This window comes from Lycium ferocissimum, chromosome 1, assembly GCF_029784015.1.
Source record: "Lycium ferocissimum isolate CSIRO_LF1 chromosome 1, AGI_CSIRO_Lferr_CH_V1, whole genome shotgun sequence".
NCBI lineage: Eukaryota > Viridiplantae > Streptophyta > Magnoliopsida > Solanales > Solanaceae > Lycium > Lycium ferocissimum.
In genome coordinates this window covers 5,621,666-5,633,261 of record NC_081342.1, presented here as the reverse complement: position 1 = coordinate 5,633,261, position 11,596 = coordinate 5,621,666, and the positions used below count along the sequence as shown (strand labels likewise).

General features: G+C 34.9%; 1 protein-coding gene across 1 annotated transcript; it reads right to left on the bottom strand.

Moving 5' to 3' along the window:
- Positions 1-3,589: 3,589 nt before the first annotated feature.
- On the bottom strand, positions 3,590-5,587 carry LOC132068104 (uncharacterized). Its single transcript, XM_059461583.1, has one exon. The coding sequence runs from the start codon at positions 5,499-5,501 to the stop codon at positions 3,666-3,668; it is 1,836 nt and encodes a 611-aa protein (XP_059317566.1). The 5' UTR covers positions 5,502-5,587; the 3' UTR covers positions 3,590-3,665.
- Positions 5,588-11,596: the final 6,009 nt, after the last annotated feature.

Below are 11,596 nucleotides of genomic sequence, written 5' to 3'. Positions count from 1 at the left end.
CATCTTCTTCCTCATGAATTTATGAAAAAGCTCAAGAACACTATGAACATTCAAATTATCAATCCCTTCAATTTCAACTCCAGTTGATCCCAAATTTTGGATCTAGCCTCCCTTCAATCTAAAGAACAAAGCCCACTCCAAATTGAGACCAATTGAAGACCCATTTGCTTGTTCTTCAAGTTCTTCAAAAGCTTCAAACTCAACAATGGTGAATGACCCAAAACACCTCCAAATGCTCCAAAACTTTATATCTAAGTAGATTTATAGCAAGGAACTCAAATCTACACTCAATTTCGAACAAATCCAATAACAAACCAAATTTTTGAATTTTTTGGGAATTTTCAGATTTTCTCAATTTTTTTTTTTTAAGATCTTCAAAATAAGATGAACCTAGGATTGAGGATTGTAGAAACAACACTCTAGCCTAAGCTTTAATACCAAATGATAAGGAATTGATTTGGGGAAGAACCAAATCAATTCCAAAAACGCGAAAATTAACGATAAACAAGAAATCAAGACGAGGAAAGAGGATAAAAGCAAGACCCAATGAATAATGAACCTATGAGCAAACCTAGATATATGAAATGTAGACCTTCTCAATTTGATTCAATTCAAAGAACCTATACTATTTGAAATCAAGAAAAGGGAAATTCAATTGAAATCCACAAATGAACAACCCTCCATGAAATCAATGGAAAATGAGGTTGAACAAAGGAATCCACCTATGATGAACTATAACTATCTATAGCTACCTAGCTAAACAAACTCTCACTCCAAAGAGTATTCTCAATTCATAATTCATCCAATCTCCCTAATCAAATGAAAGACAAGCTATATATACAAACTAAGCAAAGAAGACTAATAGACAATTACAATGCTACCTTTAATGAAGTAAGGGTCTTGTTTGACTAGTCTTCTTAGTGTAGTCTTCAATTCAAGGATTGGCCTTCAATGGCCAAACACGTCCCTCCTTGCATAGATGGCCCTCTAATCAACCTTGCATGCATGGCCTTCTTGCAAGCATAACCCTCATTGCGCAAAATAACCACTTGCACAAATAGCCCTTTGCGCAAAGAGCCCTCCAAGCTATCTTCCAAGTCTTGCGGGCAAGGACCTCGAGTTCTAAATCTTACAACCAAGCAATCTCCCAAACCTTGTAGGACTCCATCTCTATGAAGCTTGTAGAGACTTGGCTCTCATCATTGATCATCATCAAGTATGTAGTGTGGAAATACACACTTGAGGCCCTTTGAAACCCTCCAAATGTGGTGAATAAGCTCCAATTAAGATCGTAGACTCTAAGTTGAGCTCCACCACGAATCATAAGCTCTATAAATGCACTCGAGCCAATGAAAATCATATCATCCTCCCTTTTTTTAAAAGGATTCGTCCTCGAATCCTAACCTAGCAAAAACTAAGGGAAGACAACAACAAGCAAGATCCTCAAAGCATGAGGGTTAGTGTTAGCATAAACAAATCGACCAACATGTGGCATAACCACTCATTAATCAATGTGAAGAAAGACTCCACATATGGGGCACCAAGAAGTCGACCCCTCCAAAGATCACGAAACGAGGGTGAGATAAGAAAACCAGTCGACCTAAGACAATAAGCATGCAATGCTACATTGATTCTAGAAAATATATCACACATCGGGCTCTCATTTCGCAAATAAGAACTCTCCAAAGGCCGTCCCACGACCAATACACAACAATTAGCACCGGGGTCGAAGGAAAAAGTTATCCACAAAACATGGCTAAGGAGACAACTATTCACCCCGCAAATACCTCTCTCAATCAAGAATGCACCCTCAACACAAACATGAGTGTCATCATAGGCAACTATTCACCTTCTTTTTCAAAACATCCTTCCCCAACTATCATGTCATTTCCCTTCAAGGGAAGGTTTCCATCACAAGGGAAAGGGTTATCTAACCTATGCCAAGCTAGAACTAGCATCTCCCCAAACCTTAGGTTAGAATTATTTACTTAGGTTACATTGGAACTTACTTATGTAATGTTGGAATTTGACATAAGAATATTATGTTAAACTTTTTCTTTTGGATTTCGTATTTAGGTTATATTTTTAATTTTAAGTTATTTGCTTTCACATTGCATGTTGTTTATTTTTCACTTACATTTGATGGATTTTTTGTGTCAAACATTTGAATAATGTTATAGCAATATATTTATAAATATTTTTTTTTTTGTCAAACATCCAATCCATGACGTTCTCACAAAATAAAGTCTTCTTTTAAGTTTTATAATTAATTAAAATTAAATATTATCAATTTGAAAAATATATATCAATTATTTTACAATATTAGTTACAAATATATGATTTTTAATTAATATATTTTCAAGAAACAATGTGTTATTAAATAACTAATTTAATATCATTTATAAAGATAAATATTTTTTAAATATTAATTTTAATTTTTTTATAATTAAATTAACTATGTAATTACACTTGTGTAACCAAACAGGTCATTATAATTACACTACTGTGTAATTACTAGGTTGTGTAATTACTACCCAAGTAATTACACCAATTCCAGTTACCAGGTGGCTTTCCAAACAGGCCCTAAAAGTTCTCAATATTCTGCCAAGAATTAAACCAATTGTCTAATCTTATTAGTATTAGGAGGTAAAATGATCCTGCCGTGTAGAAGGGTAATAAAGTAAAAATTTAACCAATATAAATAAATATTATTGGAAAAGGAGTGGAAAAAGAATGAAGGGAAATTTACAATGAAGATTTCCTTAAAATGCCAAAACACAGAATTTAATGCGAAGATATGTTTGCCATAAAATGGTTATATTTACGTGCTAGGATGGGCTTCTCTACATAAAATGGTTGAAACCATTAAAAACGAGTCTCGTTTGGAAGCATTAAATGTTACATATCGCTTAACAATATTCTTCCGAAAATAAATACATAAATTAGATATTATTGCTTCGCCGTGGTCCTAAGTAATCTTTTACTCCCTCTATTTCAATTTATGTGACGAGTTTGTTGGGTATGGAGTTTAAAAAATGGTAAGAGCGTTTAAAGCTTGTGGTATTAAATGGTACATATATTTTTGTGAAGAATAGATAACATACATCCACACAACATCTTTTGTCAAAGTTTGCCGCCAATTATTAGTGTTAAAGAATATAATGGCCCAAGAAAATATATTTACCTTGTTTATGCAGTATAACATTCTCACGAAAAACTGGATATCTTTACAGCTAATGTGATCATACTTAAAACTCTGGTCGGCAAAAAGAATTTCCTTGATATATTACGCACGATAGAGAGAACAAAAACAAACCAAATCTAAAATTCACATCTATTAGGCTGTTTTTGATAGCATATGAAGGACCATATTAGCAATTTTAGTTGTTAAGATTAGACATCGTTAAGAAAGAGAAAAAAATCACCATTCAGGTGCAGCAAGAAATTAAAGTATCAATCTTCTTGTTTTCACACATCAGGTAAAAAAAATTAGAAGCTAGGACTAACATCAATGACAGAAATATTTTCTAGTTTAAATCCCACTTAGAAAGAGTAAATAAAACAAACTAAATGGAGATGAAGACAAATATAGAGGAACTCATATTTCTCATTAATAGATAGAAATTAAGCACATCTCATCACAATTTCAACAATCTTTATACAAGTTAATCAAACACTACAAGCTTTTGATACTCTTCACCAGAAATAGCTTGCATCATAACAGCTTCAGGACTCATAATCCCACCTTCTTCCAAGAACAAAGTGACAAGATTCTTTGAAAATCCACTTACAAGTGCCACCCCTTCTTGATTACAAGGTACTGGTGTTGCCACTGAATTCCTCAAATTCCAAAACACAATTTCAGGCACTTTTTTATAACCATTTTTCTTAAACTTCTTCTGTATAACTTGGTAATCTGTCTCCCATGGATTCATTGAAGCCTGATCAAATTCCATGTCACTAAATACAAACACCCTCTTTATCATTTTTTCCTCACTTAATTTCCCCTTCACAGCAACTTCAAGAATTTTATCAAACACTTTTTGAAAATCAGTATTGCCACCCCATGCCATTCTTCTAATAAAATTAGTCTTCTTTGACAAATTTTTCCCCTTTACTATATGAAATTCTGGATTACTGCTAAATGTAATTAACTTCCCTTTCCAAGGTTCTTCACTAAGTTCAGAAATAAGCAACCCCAAAGCAACAGAAACTTCCATTGGAGTCCCACTCATACTTCCTGATACATCACTTATTGCCATGCAATTTGTTAACTTCCCTTTTTTTGCTAAGTCACTAACCATTCTTTCCCATTGAAGCTCAGCAACCTCAGGCCCCGTGGAATCCTTTAACGACGCGATTATCTCGTGTGGAAGCAATGCACCAGCAGCTATTGTTGTTTTTCCACTCTTCACATCTTCAATATACTGCTGGAATCGTTCTTTATCATGCTTGTAAAACAATTTCTTGTACAATGTCATCGCGACTGAAGGGACGCGTTTATAAGGAAGATCTTCCCATTTATTCGCACATATATACACCTCAGGAACCTCCAGTGCCTTGTGTAATGGCACTAAAACTTCTTTCCTCAATCGATCCCTCACACGATAAGCATAATGCGCGTCTTCAAGATCCTGATACTCAATATAATCTTCGCGGGGGAATAATTTTCTTCCAATGCTTTCGCACATTAACAATGACTTATCATACGATGAATCAAGAGAGGGACACCACTTAGCCGCAAGACTAAGTTCATAATATTTCCCTTCATTGTACAATTTCATGTCCTCCCTCAATTGATCAGCAAAAAAACCTGAAATTTTATCATACAAGAACTTAAAATTACAATCTTTATCATATCTATCCAACAATTTCTTTGCCTTATCCATAATCTTTTCCAATCTAATTTTTTTTGCCTTCCCTTTACTCACATAGGAAATACTCCTTTCTTTTTTCTCCAAAAAACCATTATTTTTCTTTTCAGTCCACTCTTCTTTTTCATTTTTTCTAACATCAGGACCCTCAACCAATCTATACAAAATCTCCAAAACATCCTTAAAATAACCAAAATCAGCAATGGCTTTAACATTACATGCAAGGGTTTTAGGATGATAATAATGAAGCCATAAAGAAGAAGTATAAAACCCTTCTTTTTCTGATTTTCCAGTACCTCTAACACCCCTTAAGTTACAAATAAGCTTAAGGGTTGTTAAAGCATCATTTTTCCAAGAAAGTTCTAATCTTTTTACTAAATCTTGATCTGGGGTATCAGGTACAATATGGAAAAAGAAATCTAAACATGGGTTTCCAGTAGATAAAAAAGTGGCTGAACCATTTTCTGTTAAACCCATTCTTGTCATAATTGGCTGATAAAAAATTTCTTGTTGTGGTGTTAATGTTGACTTAATTATGAGGGAATGTAGGGTGGGTGGTGGGGTGGTGATAGTAGTGGAAATTCCATGAATTTCTGGTGGACCAAGCAATGCAGGTGGAGGAGACATTGTTGATTGATACACTAATTGGTTGAAGGAGAATAATGATAATGAATTTGATAATAATATGATTTATGAAATTTGTTATTGAGGAATGTAATATATATAGTGAATATTTTACTTGGTGATCACGCACCATCTATTTTTCCAAAAAAAAACGCTTGGTGATCACGGACCTTTTTTCACTGACTGGAGTTGTTATTCTTTTGGATCATTATTTTAACCGACTGAGTGAAATTAGGCGGAAATTTTTAAAGATATGAGATTTAGTTTTACTTTTTTTTTTTTTTTCATGGTAAAAACTAAAAACACAAAAAAAAAAAAAAAAAAAAAAAAAGTACTGGGGAAACTCGACTGTACAGCTAGAAAGATATCCGTATCAAATTATCTGTCGTGGTTAGTAAACATAGTTGTTTAAAATTATTTGTCGTTTTAGAAGTTCATAGCACAATTAATTTTTTTTTTCTATTTTACCCTAAGTAGAATTTTATCATTAATGGAGATGACACATAAATTGACTAAATATTTGATGAAGAGAGATTATACGTCTAAGAATAAAATAGTGAAATACCCTCCTAATTAATAATATTTCTTAAGGGGTGCGTAAAATAAAAAAGCTACAGACGGGTGGTGTAATAAATGTTTTGTTGGTTTAGTTGAAGGAAAAAAAGGGTTTCGATTTATTATTATAGTTAGAGATATTATCTGATATTTATTTATTACAATTATCAGAAATAGAACCATAATCCGTGATCGGTGCCCCCAAGTATGGATTGACTTAGGTTTATTTTTATTTCCTCTTTTTATTTTGGAACATTTAACCAGTTGCGGTGAAATTAGGGGGAAACTAAAAGTTACTATTCTTTTCGTGTATTTGTTTACTTTATTCACGGTAAATAAGATAAGAGGAGAATATCATCAGATAGACTTGAAACCAAATTCTTTGTGGATCGTTTTAACTAATAAATTTATTCGCGCTTCGCGCGATTATAAAACATTTTATTTAATTCATGAAAAATTTATCTAAAAGAAGGGACTACTTTACTCATCCTCATCTTAAATAGTTTATTGGATGATATATTTTTTATTTAGATTTATTACTAATTCTTGAACTGTTGTGTTACGACCTAACCAGAGGGTCATGACGGGCACCCGAAGCTAACCTCCCGAGCACTTCTTCTCATACATCTCATAATCATATCTAGGTGAACCACAACGATAACTCATAACTATCATAATCTGTAAGGGCTTGAGTCCAAAAGATAAATGCACATCTATATAATCATCCTCAACTATGCCCATATGCACAAGCCGACAAGGCAGCCAAAAATGATACACAAAAACATGAACCGATGAGGTTATAGAACATCTAACTTTATACATCTGTCTACGATCCTCTACATAGAGTGCATGAAATCATAAAGACGGGAAAGGACCCCGTTGTACCCAAATATGCACACAAAAGAATAATACCACTAGGCTGCAGCTTCGAAGCAAATGGAGCACTCTTGAGAAATCGCTGATGAAGCACCTAAGGATCTGATCTGTCTCCCTGCTTATCTGATCTGTCTCTCTGCTTACTTGCGTATGTGAGGCATGAATAACAACATAATAAAGATATGGAAAATAACATGAGATAAGAGAGATAACTTGTACACCTGGATGCCTCTTAAGGCAGATGTCATGCATGCTTAGCTCTTTTAAAAAAAAAAACATTTTTCATACATACATATAGATATATATTGTTGCGAAACGTGTAGCCCGATCCATATATCATATCATCCCGCGTCCGGGGCATCCCGCTTCTGGGGCATCATCATAACGTACCCACTGCAGTGGTGTGCACATCTACGTGTCGTACCTGGCCGACTATAGCGTGGCTCGGTGTGAGAAAATACATACATATATATAAAGCATGCAAGGGAGCCCAAATAAAACGTTACCACTCTATCGGAGAGACGTAAGGTCGGTAAACCTCCGATTTCTATTATGGAATCATCATCATCGCTATATCTCATCTTGAAAGAACAATTATTATAAGATGAGATCAACAACAATGAATGAAATCAATAATCATGGAACAAGCTCAATAATATCACGAGAACATCAAGAACTATAAGCTTTGTTATCTGTAGAAATGGAATCATCATCATCATCATAGGGAACTTTTATCAACAATACTATAAGAACCTTGAGAATTATGAGTTTCTAGCAATTCTAGGAAATAGGACATTATGGATATCATGTATGGGTTCACAATAAGGGAATCATACCTTTAGAAAGAAAGGGTTAGCCTTAACATACCTCGTCGTCTCCTTAACTACTCAACGCCTTGTCACACCCCCAACGAGGAGTATGACGGGCTCCGGCCCGTAGGCCAAAAATCACCTGACTTAACAGTTACTTTGAACATCACATACCGTAACTCAAAGAACACACATCTGTGAGAAAAGGCCCCGACGTAGAAATATACGATAATTCAACACATATGTACATATGCGGACCCGACAAGGTCGCCATTACATATCGTATATCATAAAGCGGCAAGCAAGGCTATGGAAAAATATCAAGAACCCAAAACAAGGCCGACAAGGCCATACATAATATTTACACGTCCCACTATGTCCATGAGCCTCAAGTATACATATGAGCATATATTATACTAAACGAAAAGTACCAAAAGATAGCAAGCCCGGAGTAGTGGCACGGCTTTGAAACGGCGGCGGAAAATCCTACGCGGTTACTCCCGATAACTCTATCGGAACTGCGGCACGAAACGGCGTCCCGTGCAATGGGACGTCGGTACGGATAAAAGTGCGAGTGTGTAGGCGAGTAACAACATAATTAAGATACAAGTAACATTAATAAGGCAAAAGAAAAGCATCTCCCAAGTAGCACGAGATACAATGCATGATAAAATCATTTGTATGCTTATATATATATATATATATATATATATATACGTAACGAGATAGTATCCGTACCATTTGTAGGCTCGGTGTTATATGTGTAAAATGATGCCGACCATTAAAGGCTCAATGTTATCCATCATTAGCCCGCGTGGGGGCAATATCATAACATGCCTCGCGGTGGTGTGCGCGTACGAGCCATGCCCGACCGACTATAGCGCGGCACGGTGTAGTAAAATAGTGCAATACATTTATATATATATATATATACCATGCATGAGAAGTCAATGATCTAACCTTGGCCTTTCGGAGTGACATAAGGTCGGTAGCTTCCGAATAACTTATGGAATTCGTATCGAGTCCAAAGAAGTAATCGATGATGATAAGTAAAATAATATTTTAAGAATCAATAAAATAACAAGACATTATGATTTGAAATACAAAGCATGGGAATGGAGTGGATTTGTTATAGAACACTCGTGTTTATATTCTAGTTGGATTCGTGCCAAAGAAGAGGAAACGAACACCTTACATATCTTATCCGTCGAAAGCCACCGCTTAAAGAATTCCTTACACCGATGCTTGCCCTTTACCGAATCTATATATCGAAATACATCTTTAATCATACTTTCATCATATTTCCATCAACTTATGAAAGCACTAATTATTGAAGACTAATTTGGGTTACGAAAATTTGGGCGACGTCTCCCCGCATATCATCTCTTATCCGAAAATACAAAATAACTCCCAAACAATACAACAATATTCTCGATATTCTACAAGATAAATATGTATATTTTCATCCAAAACTCTCTTGAACCTCAATCCATAAGCCAACAACATCAACACAACAAATTATAACTTTTATTCTCGTAAATATTCCTAAATCAACGTTAATAAAGAGAGAGATTCAATGATTCATACCTTATCTTTACTAAAATAGCCAGATCTTCAATATTTACTCCTCACTTTTATGTGATATATAAGCTCTCAAGCTTGCTGAATTTTCTGGAATGTTTTAGAAGATTATGGTGGAGAAAATGGGGTTTTTAACCCTTTTATAGTGGCTAAGAGTCGGCGGTCTTTATCGCCGGTGATCTTGTTTCGCCTCTGTCGACTAACTTGTAACGTCAATAATCTCTCTTCGATGTCATATCGATGAGCGGGTTGTTACGCTGGAAACTAGACTAGACGAACTTTTATTTTAGGATTTTGAAACACATAAAAATCTAACTTTTTTGCTATGGAGATATACCCCTCCAAAGTTGACCCAAAATTCTATCCAAAATCCTGCCAACTTTTTCCAAATTTCCGTCAAACTTCTTTTCTTCGATTTGCTTGATCCTGGAATTTTCCGAAACTCTCCATACATGATATTTATCATTAATCAGACTTGATAATGGTCATGTCACCGTTCCAAGGTTGTCTTCACGGTTACGACTCTCAGATCATAGTGCCATCATTTACTTAAATAATAGCCACTTAATAATACTTCATTCCTCACAATCCAAAGTTGTTTTACCTAGCCATAACGATATACTTACATTCAAATTTAACCGGTGTAACACTCAGAGGTACGGTGTAACACGCCTATCCTCCGAGCTCGTAAATCTGCATTCAAGATGATTCGCTGACCGGGTAAGTCATTGAAAGGCTTGTGTGGTCAAACTAAATTAATAAATAAGCTAATGAAAATTGGGCAGCAGATCCCCTTATATCTTCTATTTCCTCCAACTCAAAAACAACTCCCAAAACCACAAGAAAAACATCAACAATTCCATAATCAGAAGATGACATTCCAATTATACTGAATCCGATCCCAAACTTCTTTTAAAAAACAATCCATAACAACAACTTCAATACAACCCCTTATACACTTGTATACCACACTTCCTCAACATCATTATTACCTCTCATAACAAGATTATACTCATAACATGCTAACAATTATATCTCAAGTTAATTTACAACTCAAAAATATCAATTCATATTTAACCCCCTTTCCCTTTAAATCTTTTTTACTTTCTAAGACTTCTTTAAACCCCTTAAAAACAACTTAACCTAATAGATAAGATGAGGAACATACCTTGTATTTGAAGAAAAAATCAACTCACACAACTTGCTCCAAGACTTAATCCCCACAACTCCAAGTGAAAGTAAGAACATCCAACTTCCATAAATAAACTTAGGTTGATCTTCTCTTGATTTGATTTGGAATGATTTGAAGTGTTTATGGCTATTAAGGGAAGCTTAGAGAGACATCAGGGATTTATTTTTGATGAAAAATGAAGCCTAGGTCATGGAAGCATCTATTTATAAAGGGGGGGAAAAAAAATTTCCCCCGACTTCCAATTTGAAAAATTTTTGGGGAAAAAAGGGTTTTTATTTTTACCATACTTTCAAAAACGTGTTACCCTTCATCCCCTACTTGGAGGCAAAAAAAAATTTTAACTTTTCCCGGGAAAATTTTGGGGGGGACGTCCCAAAAAATACGGGGCGGGCATTTTTTTACGAGCCCTACTTTAATCCATATTCGGGGAACCCATTTTTCAACAAGGAAAACTATTTAACCTTTAGAGAGATATGCCCTCTCGGGGTTTGGGCCAAAATTTCCCCGTCGAAATTTTCCCCCAATTTTCCCAAATTTTTAACAAACTTAATTTCTTCGATTCGCTTGATCCCGAAACCTTTAAATGCTTGTCTAACACTTATTAAAAGTCTTCCTTAACCTTATAGGGGTATCATAGCCTCTCTGGAGTCACGTTAGTTTACTTACGACACAATTGACGCGGAAATTTACGAGGTGTAACATGTTGAACACAGGTACTGCCTATATCGAGTGATATATCATTTCAAGTTCTCGCGTTATTGTTGTGATTTATTTTTTTTCCCCAACCTCTTTTAGTCTTTTTGGCTTTTATTTTTATATATAATATATTCGAAAAAGAAACTTTGATTTCGATATTGTAGTTTTCAATATACTCTTGTAGTGTTGTCGAATTTGGGTATATAGTAAAACCTATAGATTAGGACAAAACAAAATTAGAAAACTTGTGCAAATGATGCTAAATTCTTTTGTTTGGAAAAGAAATATATAGAATCAGCCAATTTTACCTTTGGTTCTGGTTGTGAAATTGTCACGACCTATTTTCACTAAGTCGTGCGGGCACCCACCTAACCCCCCGGGGGGGCGAA

Bases quoted from the DNA above. Each gene is read 5' to 3' on its own strand.
- LOC132068104 (XM_059461583.1), bottom strand. From the start codon at position 5,501: ATGTCTCCTCCACCTGCATTGCTTGGTCCACCAGAAATTCATGGAATT.